Here is a 19,440-nt window from a genome sequence, read left to right on the forward strand (position 1 = left end):
GAGCTGTGTGCGCAGTAAAGTTGTCAGGCTGCTGAGGGACTAGCGAGACCCCCTTGAGTTATAAATATTAGTCAACCACCACAACACGGGTACATACAACGTGTTTGACTGGACGTGTGTTATGCACACATGGGATACTTGCCGCCAACATAATACATATGCACAGTTAGGGCTGCATTACATTGTCGCAGAATGAAACATGGATATTGTATGGGAGTGTACTGGTAGACATTTGCCACAGGCAGTTGTATTTATGATCCAGGTTTGGGGCTTGACGTGGACAAGGAATGCCCTACATTGAGTTTTAACTTGATATACTTACGTGAGTATATATCCAGTCAACACAAGCATCTGAAGATACTCCGCGGGGTGTGAAACCAGACCGATGAATCTACCTGTGCTTCTAGCTTAAGGTGAGGGCATTTTTTTAGCTGACGTTTTATGTTGTTTTGAGATGCACCTTATCAGGCCATCAACTGTATGTTGTATTTGGGATTACACCTTCTCAGTATAATTATAGCATCCCATTACAGTAGTATATATAGTACGTGATCTGAGACACCTGGTGTCCGATAGTAGTGGCAGGGAGCGACTGGCCCCAAGTCTGATTTATTTACTTAAGTTAGAGTTTTTACTCAAATTTGAGAAAATACATATCCCAGAATGTAATGAAATTGATATGACAGTTTGAGTGTTGTGAATATATTGCTTAAGGTGTTTGGACATTTTCCATTTTATAAAACATGCATTTGTGTTTAAAATAAAGCAGTTTCAAGTTGTCAAACTCAGTTTGAAATTTGAGTAAAAACTTCAGTTTGATTCGAGAAATCAGGGCCTGAGCGGGTTAGATCGTTGACTTTGTGTGCGGGTGGTTAGGTGACTCTGAGAGTGTGGGTTCGAATCCCAGATGGGACAAATTACAAGAAAATGTAGTTTACTAAGAAAGTGTAATCCAGTATACACAAGGTTATATGTGACCACCATCTAATTGACATTGTTTATCCGTATTCTCTCTGCACTGTGAAAATTTGTTTGTTGATTTTAATAGAACTTGACACAAACAAACAAGTATTTATCTCCGCTTTATTTTTTTTCGTTCAAGACATGCTAAATTCTGATAATCATCAATTACTCAATCAGTTGCATCGCACCTTGCCACAATTGGGTAATTCGAGCACCTTTGTAGTTCGTCGGACAACACTCACAGCATCGGACAGTCATCAATCAATTCGCGTTATAATCTTTTGCATTTCACTTTGACACATATATGGGCATATATCGAGAACCTCAGCTGGTCGTTGGACAACACACAAAACAATCTGACATTGATGTATTACCCCCTGTAGTGAAGTTCCTCCCATAAATTATCTCACGACATTCATGTAACGAGCACTGTTGCAATTTGGAATAATGCTGACTCACCATGCATGGGAGGGCGGCATGGACATAATCAAATCTGGACCAGACAAACCCTTTATCAAAATCACGTGCAACGATCCGTGAACATTGACACGCTATGTCACCGAGTCAGGCCATCCGATCCCCTTAAAGAAAATTTAGTTTTACGCCGCTTTTCAGCAATATTCCAACACAAATCACACATCGTGACCATGCGGGAAATCGAACCTGGGTCTTCGGTGAGATGAGCGAACACTTCAACCACTAGGCTATCCCACCGTCTCTTAAATACATGCGAAGAAAACATTTACCTGTGATTGTATTCTAATCTTGAAGCCTTGGGAAACACTTGACTAACTTCAAAAGAATTAACCAATGATATACGTAAAACGTCATAACGTCATGGAAGCAGGGAAACACCGAGCTCGAAAAACTAATTCTTTCTGTGCTCCCATGACATTCAATACAACACATTGAAATGCACTGGTATGACGTTCTATATTTGTTATATACCCTCTTATCGTGCATGAATCTGTTACTGATGTGATAACGTAGCGATAGATGAACCGGCAGGGGCTCAGTACGGAATCTGGAATGCACTACGCAATATGACGCCATCCGTATTCCATCCCTGTATTACTATCCTAAGACTACAAGGTGTGTTACTACTGTTTAACTTACCCGAAAATCCAGTTGTTTGAGTACCTAGTTCACTTGGAATCGGCTATTACTAAAGAAAACCCAACACAAATGTCAAAACACATAGCCATGATTTTATAAAATGAGGACTCTTTGAGAGAGCGTCATGTTTGTTTCACATTGCCAATGTAGCGTTTTATCATCTGTTAAACATCAACTGAAATGTCAAAACAGCGGGTTTTGAAATCAGTGGCCACCTGCTGTAAGGCTCCGCGGTTTCTGCTGGAATGTAAGGAACGCATGGTGATGCAGCGTCACAACCGGAGTCACGGATTCACATCCATATCTCTGTCACGCGCAGTCGCGCAATCACTTTTGACAATTCTAACTAAGATACTCCAGAGGCACATGGATTAGTGTTTGATATATTTCACATACCTACTCTTAAAACTCTAGCTTGCAAACGTTAAAGAGTGAAACTCTTTCTAATTCTCGGGTAACATACATTCATCTTAGACAATGTCAGCAGTACAGTGACGTGCAATAAGTGTGGTGATCTGGCTAAGGTGAAATGGATGAGGTGATCTGGGCATGGGGGAGGTAAAACGAACTGCATAAATGTGAAATTTATTAAATGAACTGCATCGTCACAAGTTGGTGAGTTGAGCCAGGCGAGGCGACATGCTGTTGTGAAACTGAAGTCAAGGTGACCTGGTTGTGGCGAACTGTTTGGGGTGAATAGTAGAGATGACAAAATGGGAAGTAAAATAAATGAAGAGTGAGTGGATAAGTTGGGGGGGGGGGGGGGGGGGGGAGATGTTAATACCTGGCACATTCATTGCAAGAAAAGTTTCCAAATTTCTGGGCCTTAATGTAACGGGCATGTTACTCTACCGGGTGGGCATTTTGCTCTGGGGCTATAGGGTGGGGCATCAGTTTTGTACATAAGTACTAGGAATGAGGTTCATCAGTTTTGTAAATAAAATGTAATTTTAAAATCATGCACATAATATGGGAAGGGGGACACTGATTTTGTATATGACAAATTTTAGGGTGAATCATTCACATTGTACACGTTTCTCCATACAAATCATCAACGTCCCACCTAGCCCCAAATTATGAACGGACCCAACTTATGAACGGATATTCCAGCAATATCACAACGGGGTACACCGGAAATGGGATTCACACGCTGTACCCATTACAGGAATCGAACCCGTTTCTTTGGCGTGACGAGCGAATGCTTTTACTCTACTGCGCCACTAGGCTCACTCCGCCACAGCCGCCACCCCAATCAGTACGTTCTAATCAATTATAGTAACTGTCATACATACATAGTGTTTGCGTTATTTTCTTTATGTCACGTTATTTTACACCTGTCACGATGAAACCCTTTAACAATATTCGCCTACTTGTGTAACCTCGTGTTGGTTTGGTACACGTGACTTGGTGTACGTGTTCAGTAATAACGGTAGTAGATGTGTTGAGACTTTGACACGTGATGTATTGAAAGCGGGTCGATAGGTCCAAAGGATTCAACTTGCCGCAACCACGGCCCCGACTCGGCTATTGTGAAATCTGAGTGACACTTATATAACCGGGGTAGACGTCGGGTCAAAACGCTGTGAGTGAAGGAATTGGCTGAACGCCCAAGTTCGTAAGGTGAAAGGCGTGATCTAGGTGAGGTGCGTAAAACGAGTGAGTGAGTTTAGTTCTACGCCGCACTCACCAATATTCCAGGTATATCGCGGCGCTGGGTAAAACCAACTGTATAAGGGGTAATGTAGAAGGGAAAAAGAGTGTGGTGAACCGACGGTGAGAGATTGGATGTGGTGAAACGGTTAAGGTGAAATGGATTAGGGGTAACGTAGAATAGATAAAGAATGTGGTGAACCGACGGAGAGAGATTGGATGTGGTCAAATGATTAAGGTGAAATGGATGAGGAGTGATGTAGGATCGATAAAGAGTGTGGTGAACAGGCGGGGGCAGGTTGGATGTGGTGAAATGAGTAAGGTGAAATATATGAGGGGTATTGTAGAATAGATAAAGTGTGTGGTGAATCGTCGGTGGTGGTGGGGGGTGTGGGGGGGTGGAGAGATTGCATGTGGTGAAGTGATGAAGGTGCAACGGATGAGGAGTGAGTGAATACGGGTTTTGACACCTGGGATGGAATTCACACAATGTGTCACAATTTTAATAGAATGAATACAATCAGTGTCTTAGGCGTTGTGAGTGGATGCGTTAATCACTATGCTACCCCAATCACCACAAATGTGAGAGGATATGGGTGAAGTAAAATGGACATGGTGAACTGGAAAGGTGAACTTGGTGTGTGTAAAATAGGTGAACTTGAAAGGTAAACTGGGCGATGTGAACTAGAAAGGTAACACGGACGAGGTGGACAGGAAAGGTAACACGGGCGAGGTGGACAGGAAAGGTAACACGGGCGAGGTGGACAGGAAAGGTAACACGGGCGAGGTGGACAAGAAAGGTGAAAACGCATACTCCGGGAAGGTTCATAAATAACTACTTTTCTTTCACAATTGAATGCTACTTTTTTACATGATTACAAATAAACCCTCTTACGTACTGTTGTTCATCATTGGAATTTAATCTTCATGTAATGCAATAAAAGGAAACAAAGAATATCTATCTTGTGAGAGTACTCTCCAAATATCTGTGCCTATGCCCCGTTGTGAATCGAGTCAGAGTCGTCGACGCGACGAGCAAACGCTTTAAACTAGGCGAAACAACAACAACACAACACACCCCACCCCACCCCTACCACACACACCACTCCTGTAATAAACGTTATCAAAAGTACCTTCAATTCTGTTATAATAATTCTTGTTATCATACTTATAGATATTTTGTGCGTTGTCATTTTTACCACAAGGATACTTTGACAACAACAGGCTCTCCATGAGGCTGTATATAGCCACTGTCTAAAATTTCACCTCAACAATATTCGCCTAGATATATAACCCTTTGTAGACTTGGTACACGTGATTTGGAGTACGTGTTTCCTAACAACGACAGTAGACATGTTGACGCTTTGATTCGTGCTGTGGTCGATAGGACCGTGTAGGTCCGGAGGATTCAGCTACAAGCAAACACAGCCCCGACTCAGCTGTTGTGAAATCCCACTGACATGTATATAACTAAAATAGATATTGGGTCAAAACGCTGCCAGTGAATGAATTGGTCGAACGCCTGTTTGTGCCAGTAGTCTCATGTCGCCGCGTGTCAGTGAGGAAAAGCTGAGTGCCATGCCATGACGCTCTTTTCTTCTTTGAGGAACGACCCGTGAAGTTCTGGGGTAGAATAGCCCTCAGCAACCCATGCTTGTCAGAAAAGGCGTCTATGTTTGTCGTAAGGATCGTCTAACTGGGTCGGGCGGTGAGGCTCGCTGACTTGCTGACACAAGTCATCGGTTCTCAATAGCTCAGATCGATGCTCATGCTGTTGATCACTGGATTGTCTGGTTCAGTCTCGATAATACAGAAAGAATATTGCCGAGTGTGGCGTAAACCTAAACTCACTCACTCTCGGAGGAACACAGCATGTGAAGACGTTTGTGTCTTCATTTTGCGCCATACAATAACGCGGGTCTACATGGAGGGTAAACTGAATGATGTACGTGCAAATACAAATACGCAGGGGAAAACATGGTATATATTACATGTTATGTAACACAACAATATCAATACAGTTACGCTCTCGTCTTCATTTTGTACAACAATATACAATGATGATCTTCCTCCTTGTGAAGCACAAGATCAATTATCTAGCCTCATGTAAGAATGTCGAGTTTTGAGTGGTCCACGTGACTGATAAAATACCATGTACATCCATCACGATCCGCCAGAGGGAATATAAAAGTCGTATACTCCCGCTGCGAAAGTCATATCACTCTGCTACGCCTCGGTGACGACGCGAAGTGAGAAAAGCGTGCATCGACAAGCCTTTAGTAACGTGCGGTGCGTTGTGGTCAAACGATCAGCTGGTGTCAACATGAGAGCAAGTCGATTCGATGCATGTTTTGTTTTGATTTAGTGAAAACATTCAGCTAGATAAATGCGTTATGACATCGTGTCTCGGGAAATACAACCTTACTCGGGACTGATAAAACCCCGTGTTTCCCTCGACACGATGTGATAACTTTTAATATTGCTCACATCTTTTTTTGTGTAAGTGAAGCTGCCGTCTATGTAATGTATACATATAAAAATTGATTATGAAACGCACGTATTTTCTCACACTGAGCGACGTTAATGTATTGTGCATAAACTTTGAACAAAATTTCCGTAATATGTGAATTTTGTTGTAAAAAAACACAGTTGAGGCGAAGCATAGCCAGGATTATATAATCTTGTTTATTTGAACATGGTGCAGATTTGGAAAAGAACTTTTCTTGCACGGACGTAAGTTTCAGAACCCTGTACATATCTTGTTCACGGAACTGAAGAAAATCGTCTTGTAAGTCCTAATACTGATTTTTTTTTCTATCTGTTTCCACGAAACCTCCCTACACACGAACACTTGACTCATTGCGCCTCCTCATTCCTCGGATAAATCTCCGGATTTGATTCCGAGGATTCTTGTTCCATTCCTCATGGAAAGGAGCCGTCGATTAATTGAGAGTAAGGACAGATGGGTCTCTCCGTCGAATCACGATGGCCGAAAATGCCCCACAGATGCACAGTGGGATTGGGATCAGGGCCCTTATTCTTGAAACGTTCGTAGCCCTAAGCATTGTTAACTTTGATCGTAGCCAATGTGTTACGAATGGGCTTAAGAAGTTCTTAGGGCTACGAACGTTTCGAGAATAGATAGCTTGGAAAAGTTACGAGATCTCATAAAACGGGACAGCGGCATTGTCATTCATAGGGATGGGTCTTGTGGCTACAGGATGGTTATCAAAATGTGGGACAACAATCCCCCCTAGAACCTCCTTGTGGTACTGAGACCCATTAAGGTTTCCAAGAAGGTTCATGTTAATTGCAACCCAAGGCAATGCATCCCCATACCATGACTGATCCTCCCTATAAGGAATTACGGGAGAACCACAACAGTGTTCCTTTGTCCCAAGTCACGTGTACCACCGACCATCCAATAGGAAACGACTCTCATCGAAACATTAAACCCTCCGCCATGATGAAGTATTTAAAGGTACAGCGAACAAGTTGAGTTGGATACGCATGGTGGGTCCTCTGGCCCCGTATGTTGCTTCTTTCAGCGGATTCCTGACGGTCCTTCAGGAAATAGCTCACCTTGGCAGCAACTGTTGCCTTTACGGTGTGCTTGAGTCCAGTGAACAGCGCCTAACATTGCCTTGATATGATGGAAGGGTCGCGCCCGACTCAATATCCGATTTGTCTTAGGGACATTCCCGCATTTCGCATACCTTGGTACAGAATATTTAATTCAAACTGAAACGATAGAGTGTGACATCTTATCAGCAAAAACGTGATTTCAACGCCGTTTGAGCATGTCAGTTTACGAGCACTGCGCGCCGTTGCACGTTCATTGAATACCTCCAAAATTGTTAAGATATCATTCAGAAAATTGCTGTTTCTTAATTATAGATCTGTGAATTGGGCGGTGTTTAATTCAGTTTCCTAGGAATGCAATTGATAAAAGTTCTTCGAGAGGCATTTTTTCCAATTTGTTGGATCTTCTGCTTGATAACAGTGTTAGTACCTGAGCCGAAACGTCGCACTCATGGCAATAAAGAAGTTGACTACCCTTTGAACTTGGTTTCCCTTCATAATTGATAGAATCATGAAAAACTACAGTGTCCATAAACATGTATTGTCATTTCAGAATGACGACAGAAAAGAAAGGCCAAAATGGACTCCCTGTTCCGAAGGTGGAATACAAACTGGAAACAAAACCGGACAAAACTGGCCTATCAGAGAAACATCCGAAGTCAAATGATGTAGACACAGAGTGTGGGCTATTGGTGTGTACTCCTCACAGCCTCCAGCGCTGTGCGAACATTGCAGCGTTCACTGCATCGGCGGGTGCTGTCTCACTCTTCCTTCAGACTTTGTCCACATACATCGCCACTCAACTCACATCCCTTGAAAAACAGTTCGGTTTAAGCAGCACAGACAGTGGATTCCTCGTAAGTTGCAATGACATCGGCTTTCTCTCGACAGTGCTATTTTTCAGTCATTTCGGAAGAAAAGGACACGTACCGCGAATCTTGGCAGTATCTGCAATCATCTATGGACTGTCAGGCATTGCTTGCAGTCTTTCACAATTCATTCAACCAATGTCTCTACCAGCTGGCACCAGCGGTGGTAATTCTTCCTCAGAAAACGGCGATGAGTACCTGTGCACACCAGACGGAAGTAAAACCAGACAGAACGAGACATGCTCCGTCGACGAGTCACGTGCTTCCGGTACCGGTCATTGGGTAACATATCTCATCGCAACGTGTCTCATAGTTCAAGGGCTGTGCAAGGCGCCCCGGACGCCGCTGTCGACGTTATACATCGATAACAACGTTAGCGACAAGAAGAAAACAGGCCTGTTTTTAGGTGAGCAACGATATGTTTATATTTTAATATAATATTATAAAACTGAATGTGTCATTTTGTTGTTAAACGCCACATTCAGCAGTATCACAGCTATGTGACCAGGCGATCCAGTGATCAACATCACAAGCATCGATCTATGCAATCGGAACGCAATATGTGTCAACCAAGCCAGCGAGCCTGGACATACAATCCCGTTAGTCGCCTCTTACGACAGGCATGGGTGGCTGAAGAATAGGTGAGAGTAGTTTTAACCCGACTGTAATTGCTCTGGGGCATCATCCTGTGTCATCATCCTACATCCTACCTGATACCACCTTCCCTCAACCCTGGGTTAGAAAAGGTCCAGTGCCGACCATAAGACCAAACTGATGAATCAGACTTGGTGGTTGTTTGTCTTCGTGCCAGAAGGCGTGAATCGTTGTCCATACCGTATACTGAAGAAGCACCTGTTCAAGACTCGATAGCCTGCAGGCCGCCGTCGTATACCTAGAATATTGCTGGACGTAGCTCTAAACAAACAAACGTTTACACAGATAGGACTCTGATCTATGACCAAGGAGACTGAAGGCCATATACGGCAGACTTGTTTCTGTGTTCAGTTCTCGATATGAGTACAGACCAGCCCTTTCCTGGGATCCACCAACTCAAATACGCTGGCTGTACCCGAAAATCGAAAAACTGATACTGACCTCGATTTACGAACATTATCCCATTTAGTTGAATAATCTTGGTCTGGCTGTATACCTACAATGCTTTTGTAAAAATGTTTCTTGACGTTTACCAGCAAATGGAGGGATGCAGCTGGAGATTTGATAAATTTCACCGTGCGGATTACATCCGGTTATATAATATACCCCTTTAGAGAGGCGACGAAACATTCATGTTTAAGCAATACGTGTTATCAGATACATTTGTCATGATGTTAACGCTATCTTTTTTATTTTAAATACCTGAAGATCAAAACAGTACTTTATAACATCACATAATTCCACAATAAGTATATTTTGTATATATGGTGTGCAAGAACCGTTGCTACTGCTTCTTCTTACGAGAAGGTTGACACTTTATCGTTGTAGAAAATAATGTCGGTGTATTCCCAGAGTGCCCCCGCCCCTCGTGTATAACATAATAACCAAATTACGGGTCCACTCCTGGACAACTCTTTAAGAAGCTGTGAACGTTGGGGCCAGTATGGAGCAGCTTATTAGTTGTGAAAGTAGGAGTTTTTTCTGCTACTGTGAATTGGTGACGTTGTTACGAAGGTGTGAGCGTCGTCAAAACAAAGCACTAATCTGCTACCGTGAAAAGATATTTTCATCTAAGCTGAACATGATGCTTACATTCACGCAAATGAACGTTTAACCTTATAACGTTCTCCTTTCGTCACGTTTAGGCCACCAAGAATGTTTCTCTAATGGATGTAGTATTTATCATGTGTTCACAGGTGTGATAACGACACTGACTCTGTTCGGCCCTGCCTTGTCCTTTGCAATTGGAGGCGTATTCAGCAGGGTACCAGTGGACTTGAAGGGTACAGTCGCCCATTATTGTCTCCACGGATTGAATGATCGTGTGAGTGAGTGTATGTATGCCTGTGTTAGTGAGTGCATGTGTGTCTGTATGAGTGAGTGAGTGTATGGTGGAGTGAGAGAGTAAATAATAACGCCCCCGTCAATAATATTCAAACTAATGTGCAGATGAGTTCTGTTACCCTATGCAGAAGGTCCTCTTTTGTCATCCTTGACAAACACGGGGTGCTTTTCACAACACGATTAATATTTTCGCATATGATTACAAACAAGTGAGTGTATAGACAGAGTATCTTCCAACGCTTAGTGCCGGTCAAAGACTACGTGTAATATATATGTCCATTTCGAAACGGAAATATTTTCATATATCTTTATCTACTAGATAACGAAATTTCAATATATTTCAATAAACATGAGATAGCCGGAGACGAGATGATTTTGATTCAAACTTGCTGGGACCGTCAATGTACCCACGGTTTGCTCTCTTTTCTACACTGACGTCTCTAAGAACTTCCAACATTGAATTTCTGAGTGCTGAAAAAGTTGTGACGTTGATGAAAGACGGTGACGTTAGATTAATCTCATCACCAGACACGTCGCTAACGCCATCTGACCCTCGATGGATAGGGGCGTGGTGGATGGGGTTCTTGGTGTTTGGCAGCCTTGCCGTGGTACTGGCGCTTCCCTTATTCTGCTTCCCCCGGAGACTGAAGACGTCTTGGAAAGAGAAACAAGCTGAGGCGGCTGCTCAAGAAAGCAAAGAAGAGAGTTTCTGTGAAAAGATTAAAGGTACGTATGGTTCCGGCGGAAGTAGTACATGCGATTTGGGGTCTGATTTGAGGTGTTGAGCGTGGGTGCATGGCGCCTCGCTTATAGGTGTTTGTGTACAGAATCTTTGTGTTACAGAAAATATAGCTACAGGAAATAAAAAACCCGTGAAAATAAGGGACAGAATTGGTCTTTACGTCAAGAAGGAAAAACATGACGCCCTTGCTACTAGTTTTAACTCTGTTATTACGTTTTGGCATAGAAACTGATTTTCATTGGACATTGAAACAAACACCCTTTACTTTATCCTGCTCAGACTTTTGCAGGGAAAAAATAATCATAAAAGCTATATTTATGTATTTAATCTTGCCACCAAATGGTGTAGGTTTCAGAAATACAATAGAGTAAATGTCAGCCATGTGACCTATAAAAGTTCACTTTTCCAGTGGACCAGGAAAGGTCATGTTCTACATCGTCCTTTCTGTATTCTCATACATTTAATACTTAATAGTTTAAAAAGATATCTGTTCACATTATCACGAAATCTGACGTTTGAAAATACAGTTTTCAGCAAGTTGATGGCAACTGGTAAGGTAATACAATCAAGGTGAGCAGATTTCTCAGAACGAACGGTGTCGCAAGATAGTCACTGTACATTTCAGTCTAGCCCAAGTCAGGTATGTTTAAAGTAGGTCAGGACTTACCTAGATACGGCATGAGCGTACAGATCGTGACAACAATGCATAAATTTCAGACGGTGACAATACATGCTTGTACCTCTTGGTTTGGTCGGGGCGGTCGTCACACCGAAGACCGTTGTTTGAATCCTCCATGGATCTACTTTTACAGTGTGATCAGACCTCATCTAATGTTCGCCTCAATATTGCTAAGAGCGGCATTGAACACATTCCTAACGCGCTCTCCTGTGTGTCACGCCTGGGTTCGATTCCCTACGTGGGTTCAATGTCTGAAGCCCATTTCTGGTGTCCCAGTAAAGTAAAATACCTTCGTTTCGTAGAGCTGCACCTGTGGTTAACATCAGTCAAAATTCGATCAACGTTCAGGGTTTTATTTATCATGGTGATATTATTGTTAGTTCCGACACAAGCTTACCTCTACAGATTTGGAACTAAAAATTACATATTTACATGTTCCTTGTCAAATCCTATCAAATCAGGTGTCATTCATTTATGCCAAAAGTCAAGGTCAAGTGACTTAGTGACTTTTTCACTTTCTCTTGAAGATATCGTTCAAAAACTTTATCTTGAAGATAACATTAATAACGTGTGGTGTTACTGACTGTTAAAATGTATAATGTTAGGACAATGATACATACGTTTTTTTATGGTAGAATGATGGACGTTATGTGTTTCAGTGTGTGAGGTAGCTGACTGTGACAATGTGTGATGTAACTGACAGTAGTACAATGTGTGATGTAACGGACTGTTACAATGTGTGAAGTAACTGTCAGTAGTACAGTGTGTGATGTAACGGACTGTTACAATGCGTGATGTAACTGACAGTAGTACAGTGTGTGATGTAACGGACTGTTACAATGTGTGAAGTAACTGACAGTAGTACAATGTGTGATGTAACAGACTGTTACAATGTGTGAAGTAACTGTCAGTAGTACAGTGTGTGATGTAACGGACTGTTACAATGCGTGATGTAACTGACAGTAGTACAGTGTGTGATGTAACGGACTGTTACAATGCGTGATGTAACTGACAGTAGTACAATGTGTGATGTAACGGACTGTTACAATGCGTGAAGTAACTGACAGTAGTACAATGTGTGATGTAACGGACTGTTACAATGCGTGATGTAACTGACAGTAGTACAATGTGTGATGTAACGGACTGTTACAATGCGTGAAGTAACTGACAGTAGTACAATGTGTGATGTAACGGACTGTTACAATGTGTGAAGTAACTGACAGTAGTACAATGTGTGATGTAACGGACTGTTACAATGTGTGAAGTAACTGACAGTAGTACAATGTGTGATGTAACGGACTGTTACAATGTGTGATGTAACTGACAGTAGTACAATGTGTGATGTAACAGACCGTTACAATGTGTGAAGTAACTGACAGTAGTACAATGTGTGATGTTACTGTTACAATGTGAAATGTGATTGTGTTACGTGACACATGACAAACAGTATCGCAAATTGTAATGTTACAATTGTTACAATGTGTAACGTTACTGTGGGTGTTACAACTTGTGCCGCTATGGCGTTACAATGTGTCACATGCCTAAAATTATTGCATTATGTAATGTTACCCATTGATAAAATGTTTAAGCTTTCTACAGTGTGTGACTTCACTTTGATACAATGTGGAACATCACAGTGTTACAATGTGAGACTTCATTGTGTTACATTAGGCGACTTCACCATGTTACAGTATGTGAACATACGACAATACTGTTACAGTTATGAGGTTACTAGCCGTGTTATATTCTACATCACTTACAGAATTACAGTAAGTAATACTACTGAAGTTATTTTGTTACACGAGTGACAGCAACACACTGAGATAAGTTGCACACTGTTGCTACGAGTAGTACTCCCTAGTTGCCATGTGTGTCCTGACCGACAATATCATAATGGATAACGGTCTTTACAATAGATGATCTGGCCACTGTGAAAGTTTAAATACTAGTATACATTGGCGTAAATCTAACGTCTTGAATATTGCCCTTGTAATAGTGTGCTTGTTTGTATGTCTGTTGTGTAATGCCACACTCAACAATAGTCCACCTTCACTCTTCGAAAACAGAAACGCATATACTATTTTTAGAGGAATTTATGACATTAGTTCAAGAGCAATTGTTTCATGTAATTTCAATAGCAGAAAAGTGAACATTCACACGTCTATAAACAAAGAGTTCGACAATGGCAGCCTTGATAACTGTGCTCCTGTTTACTTGAGTCCACAAGATGGCGTCAAAGCGATTACTCTGTTTGGCCACCATTGGAAGCCAATAACATGGTTGTATTAATAGTAATAACATGGTTTTATGACCAGTTGTGGAAGTGTTTATGGCGTTGTTTGACGATGACGTTGACGTCGACGTCGACGTCGATCGAGTTCATCCCATAGGCCGGTGTTCTAGGCAGTGTATATGAGGGCGTTCTGTAAATAGTCGGGTCTGGACCAGACAATCCCATGATCACTTGTTTTACAGACCTGCCGGTGTCAGTGCTGCGGGTACTACGGAACCCAATGTACACCTGTTCCCTGTGCGGCATCATTTTCATCAACTTCACGGTGGGCGGATATGTCGCGTTCGGCCCGAAGTACATGGAGACGGAGTTCGGGATTCCATCATGGCAAGCTAACATTATACTAGGTAGGATATGCTGCTGACAATCACGTGACTCTGTCCTGCTGTATATTTTACAGTCTGGTATATACTGAACAGCAAAAGAAACCCAGGTTTCGAGAAAATGAAATCTCATAAAAGCAAACATGCATGTTTATGTCTTCTAAGATCTTGACAAAAAGTAGCATGCGTTTCTTTTGCTATTCAGTATACTTTACAGTCTCATAAAGAAACCCTTTTGTAGCCTAATCCTGTTCTATAGTAGATAGAGTCACATGATGAAGTTACTGTCTGTGACATAAGTTTTTACGGTTTCAGTTTATAAACAGTGGCGAGGTAAATAGACGTACCGCAATGTGCTCGTGTCTTCAAAAATGTTCTGTTGGAAAAAAATTCTTTGTTTTTACATTATTTATTCTAATAATATCTTACTTTCACAGGCATACAGGCCGCTGTCTCGCTGGGTCTGGGAACATTCATCGGGGGATTCCTCACGTCTAAGTTCCGCTTGAATCCCCTGGGGTGCTTGAGGTTTGTCGTCGGGGTGTGCACAGTGGCTGTTGCTCTGGAAAGTTTGAACTTCATCTTCGGCTGTGACAACCAGCAAATCAGAGGACTGTTAGTTCAACTAGACTACTATTTTATACTCTAACAACTTTATTTGAATACTATCCATAATACTGCTTCCACAATGGGAATATGTAGTAATACTATTTCCACAAAGTGAAAGTGTTAATGCTGCTTCCACAAAATAAACAAATTAATAATACTGTTTTCACAAAGAGCGTGTTAACACTGTTTCCACAATGTTCATAACATAGTAACACTACCCATAAAGTGAACGTGTTAACACTGCTTCCACAGAGAACGTATTAACTGCTTCCACATGGTAAATATACCGATAACACTGTTTCCACAAAATGAACGTGTTAACACTGCTGCCACAACCTGCTATAGTATATTAACAGTACTGCCACATAACTCTCATCACTCTGTTACAGTCAATATTCTAAACCGTTTGCACCCTGAAAAACATGGTACATAGTTAATACTGATAGATGACTTCGGAAATGCTGCCTGTTGTTATCCTGGCTGGTTCGCGGCATTGTAGTGTATTAGTGTATTAGAAAGGGACTAGTTCTAACTAGTGTATTAGAAAGGGACTGGTTCGGCTCGAACGTAGTTTAACTGAAGTAGACTAACACTACATAAGCGATAATAGCCCGGGTTGTAACACGTAACCACTCAAATATGTATATGCACTTTGCTGTAAGTGTGATAGTCTTTAATGAGGTATAAACACGTTGCGCCTCATTTCATGAAATCATTAAAACTCTAATCTTTTCTTTGTTGTCACACATATCATGATGCAGCATTTTGAGAACATATACGTATCTGTCAATAGAACCGTAACTATGAATGGAGCCAGTATATGAGAGCCTTTACTTGAGTGACATTAATAGTTTTGTTTTGTATGTTTGTAAGTCTTTGTGTGTGTTTTGTTTTGTATTGTTGCTTTTTCTCAAAAGGTTATTGTATCGCATTTCTAGCATTTAGGCAAGCACATATTGTCTTCTGTTTAATGTAGGTTTTATATGCTTCGGTGCATGGATGTTTTATATTTAAGGTTGCCGGACAACACAACGGCTGATTGTGACTGTGAAGGGGTCAAGTTTCTGCCTGTGTGTGGTGATGTCTCACGAGAAACGTATTTCTCGCCGTGTCACGCAGGATGTCGCGTCCAAAACGAGACAGTGGGTTTCTCATTTTGACTGTCATCAGTTTCTCTGCCTCCATCACCCAGACCCAATTCTTAATAGTTCATAGTTATAGGGCTGTCTGAAATTTTCGACAATCGGAAATATCGCCAACAGAAACGATTACTAAATTAAATGATTATCGATATGAACATTGATTTGTCGATTATATCGAAAGTTACCATTAACCTGTTCTCATACAATTTAAAAATTTAGGGCTTTATTCATACTTCTAAATTATGTTCTAGCCTCTGTTTTGTTAATAAACTATAGAATAACATGTTCCCCACTCACTAGTGATGCAAAATATGTTCATTTCTTTTAAACATTTTGCTGAAAGTTACATCTCCGATATGCGCCGATAATCGGTCGATATTTGGTTAACTTATTGATGTCTGCGATCAATAGCCAGACCTACACATTGTAACACTGGCTATATATCAAAGTTGAAATAGATCCGGTGGTTCTCTGTAAATGAGTATTGGGTGACATCCTGACAGTTGATGAAGCTGAATAATGTCACATTGGCTGCTGATGGTGGTAGTCATTTGCAAACCTGACCCAGCATCTAATACAGCGACGTAGCTACAATTATGTCAGAAAGGCCCGGACTTACATATAACTGTTGCTGAAAAGGTTGGGCAAGCCTTCTATGCTATCAAAATGTAAAGCTATCAAACTTATAAGCTTACACGAAATTCAAGGGCAGTATACAATGTACCAAGCTTTCTAAACGTCGAATAGTTTTGCTCTGTGCATTCTTGATCAACCATATGAATACTTATTATTTTGCCTCAGCTACATCGCCTTACCATGCTGTTATTTCTACAGACTTACGTAGACTGTTCGATGGAGATGGGAGGAAGGGTGACGCCAGGCCAGTGTGACTCCGGGTGCCCCTTCCTCTACCCCTACGTCATCACGACGGTATTCTACGGCTTGGTGGGGACTCTGTCCATCATTCCGGCCTACATCATCATGCTCAGGTACAGGGGTTGATATACAGGGGTTGATATACAGGGGTTGATATACAGGGGTTGATATACAAATACCCTTCTTCTTGTTTTAGACGAGACAAAATGCTGCCCCAAACCTTCACCAGTATTTCCTGCAATATCCTTGTTACTGTAAACCAGCTAAATATGACCTTTTTCATACAGTTTTAACTATTTTATAATTATAATGATTTCGCGCTTCATCTCCTATGAAAATAATATTTACATTCCTAATCTGTTTTGATGGATCATCATAACTGATAATTGTTTGAGGTTGACATATTCTACAATACAATTATGGTTCTCGTGGCCATTATTTACAGGAGTGTTGGAGACAATGATAAAGCTATGGCCATTGGGATTCTGAGTTTTTCCATTTCCTTGCTGGGTAAGTAGGGAGAGAATGTTCATCTGCTTTTGATTATGTTATAAAGACGCCATAATTATTTAGTATTTGTGCAATCTCACGGCAGGGAGCACCAGTAGATAGACTTTCCACCACGGAGAGAACGAGTGTGGAGTGGGTTGGATTTTTTTTAAATTCATTTTTGAAAGTTATGTTAGATGAACAGCTAAAGGGGAATACTTTTCACATAATTGTCACTCGGCATCTGTTGTCTTAACTGAATGACTTTAAGCTACTTGTTTGTTATATTAAAAACGTTATGTACAGAAAGATTTTCGCCTTTACCATGTCAACTGCCTGGCGGTCGCTAGGGCACTATGGCATTATATAACCTGGAAATATATACACCGAGATTATTGAACCCATAAAGCAGGAGTCGATCTTATCAGCATGACTATTTGGATGAACCATGCATGTAATACCATTGGGTGGTCAGAGTCTGTGAAGACGGGCATGATTTTCACACGATACCAGAAATCAAATCTACCCTGAAACGAACTGATCACTAGAACTTGTTGACAGCCCGCATGGTATCAGCAATGCCAAACGCTATGGATATCAACAAGGGTCAATAAGTTAACACAACAGACTGAAATATCCTTATCTGTGATTTTATCTCTGTGGTCGCCTCTCTGTAGAAACTGGTCATGTACTTATGGAGCAGATGGCCTGTCAGATCAGTAAGGCCATGTATGGAAAGATTGTTATGTATTTCTCATCTCATTTTCATGTATTTTTCACCCGATCCAAAAAATCGTCCTGACCCAAAGATTTGTTTCTATTTTTTATACTAGGGAAAAAGCAACTCTGACACTCAAAATGTGCATGAATTTTTCACACTTCTAAGTCTGGATTTTCTATCAGAGAGAAGGTGTAAATTTCCACAGAAAATCAAGGCATTTGAGACATAATTCAATAAAATGTAAAAGTCAAACTCACCCGGCCGACCCATATTTTATTTTCAAAAGTGAAGACGAACAAGAATATTTTTATGTGGCCTAAAACCTTGAACATCGCAATTCGGAAGGGAAATAGTATCTATGGGGTTTAACCTTTTGACAAATGGTAAGGTGATTTCGGGAAACAGCAGAGAGGCACAGCTTGTGTGGCACTGGACAACGACAACCTCACAATGGGGTTAACACTACGAAAGGGCAATATTCTTCGACGGGCTCCGGTCATACCTGCTCAACACCTGAAACACCCCGTCGATACTCTCACGATCTCTGCCACGCCCTTTGATCGTAGGAACTGAATAAAGTACCAGTGAAACCTTTCTTAAACGTTTCTGCTGTTGTGCAACAAAGAGAATGAGAATTGTAACTGATTTCTTAAATGATTGTGAAATATAAAGGCTAGACCTGAATATCAACTCTCTCTTATTTTAGGTTTCCTTCCGGCGCCAATAGTTTATGGAAAAGTGATCGACACCACCTGCACGCTGTGGAACTTCACGTGCGGCACACGGGGCTCATGCGCCTTGTACGACATTGTAGATCTACGAATGAAGATCATTGGCATGAACGTTGGGCTGCGCGCTACCTCGGACTTTGTTTTCATAATTGCGTTTTTGATTGCCCGGTTTGTATTAAAGGAAAAGGAATTTTCTTCTAGCAGTGAAACATCCGATACACGACTGTGAGATAGACGTCCCTCTTTGACTGATTTTACTTTGGTACGTTCCAAAGTTCCAGAGTTTTTGTTACTTTTTGAATGAAATATTTACATATTTTGCAAGGTTCCACGCAAGTATAGACAGCGCTTCACTAACATTGATTGAAATAAGTGCAACGTATTTAAGTCAATAAGTGAGTGAATACATATTGTATATTGTAGCCTAGATCTCCATGTCCATTTGGTGATTTACGTGTGCATTGGCCCCTTTTAAACAACTCATTTTCATATTTGCGTCCTTGGGAGATCAGCAGAGATATGCCAAAAACATTCTGTAATAAAGCATGTATTCAACTTTGCTATTTTGCTAAATAAAATACATGAGCACTGTTTCACATCGTTTGTCTTAAGAACCACTCTACAGTCTGTTTGGCTCAAAAGTGAGTCGATGAAATT

At 41.3% G+C, this 19,440-nt stretch overlaps 1 protein-coding gene across 2 annotated transcripts; it reads left to right on the forward strand.

Moving 5' to 3' along the window:
• The first annotated feature begins 8 nt into the window (after positions 1-8).
• LOC137277648 (solute carrier organic anion transporter family member 2A1-like) lies at positions 9-19,374 on the forward strand. 2 transcript variants are annotated; one of them, XM_067809485.1, is made up of 10 exons: positions 9-413; positions 7,865-8,586; positions 10,031-10,117; positions 10,707-10,904; positions 14,075-14,239; positions 14,653-14,830; positions 15,840-15,966; positions 16,801-16,955; positions 17,288-17,352; positions 18,759-19,374. In XM_067809485.1, the coding sequence occupies exons 2-10, from the start codon at positions 7,866-7,868 to the stop codon at positions 19,010-19,012; spliced, it is 1,950 nt and encodes a 649-aa protein (XP_067665586.1). In that variant the 5' UTR covers positions 9-413; position 7,865; the 3' UTR covers positions 19,013-19,374. The 2 variants fall into 2 exon arrangements, with proteins under 2 accessions (XP_067665586.1, XP_067665587.1); XM_067809486.1 differs by lacking the exon at positions 9-413 and adding an exon at positions 7,207-7,449.
• Positions 19,375-19,440: the final 66 nt, after the last annotated feature.

The sequence above is a fragment of the Haliotis asinina genome, chromosome 3, assembly GCF_037392515.1.
Source record: "Haliotis asinina isolate JCU_RB_2024 chromosome 3, JCU_Hal_asi_v2, whole genome shotgun sequence".
Lineage (NCBI taxonomy): Eukaryota > Metazoa > Mollusca > Gastropoda > Lepetellida > Haliotidae > Haliotis > Haliotis asinina.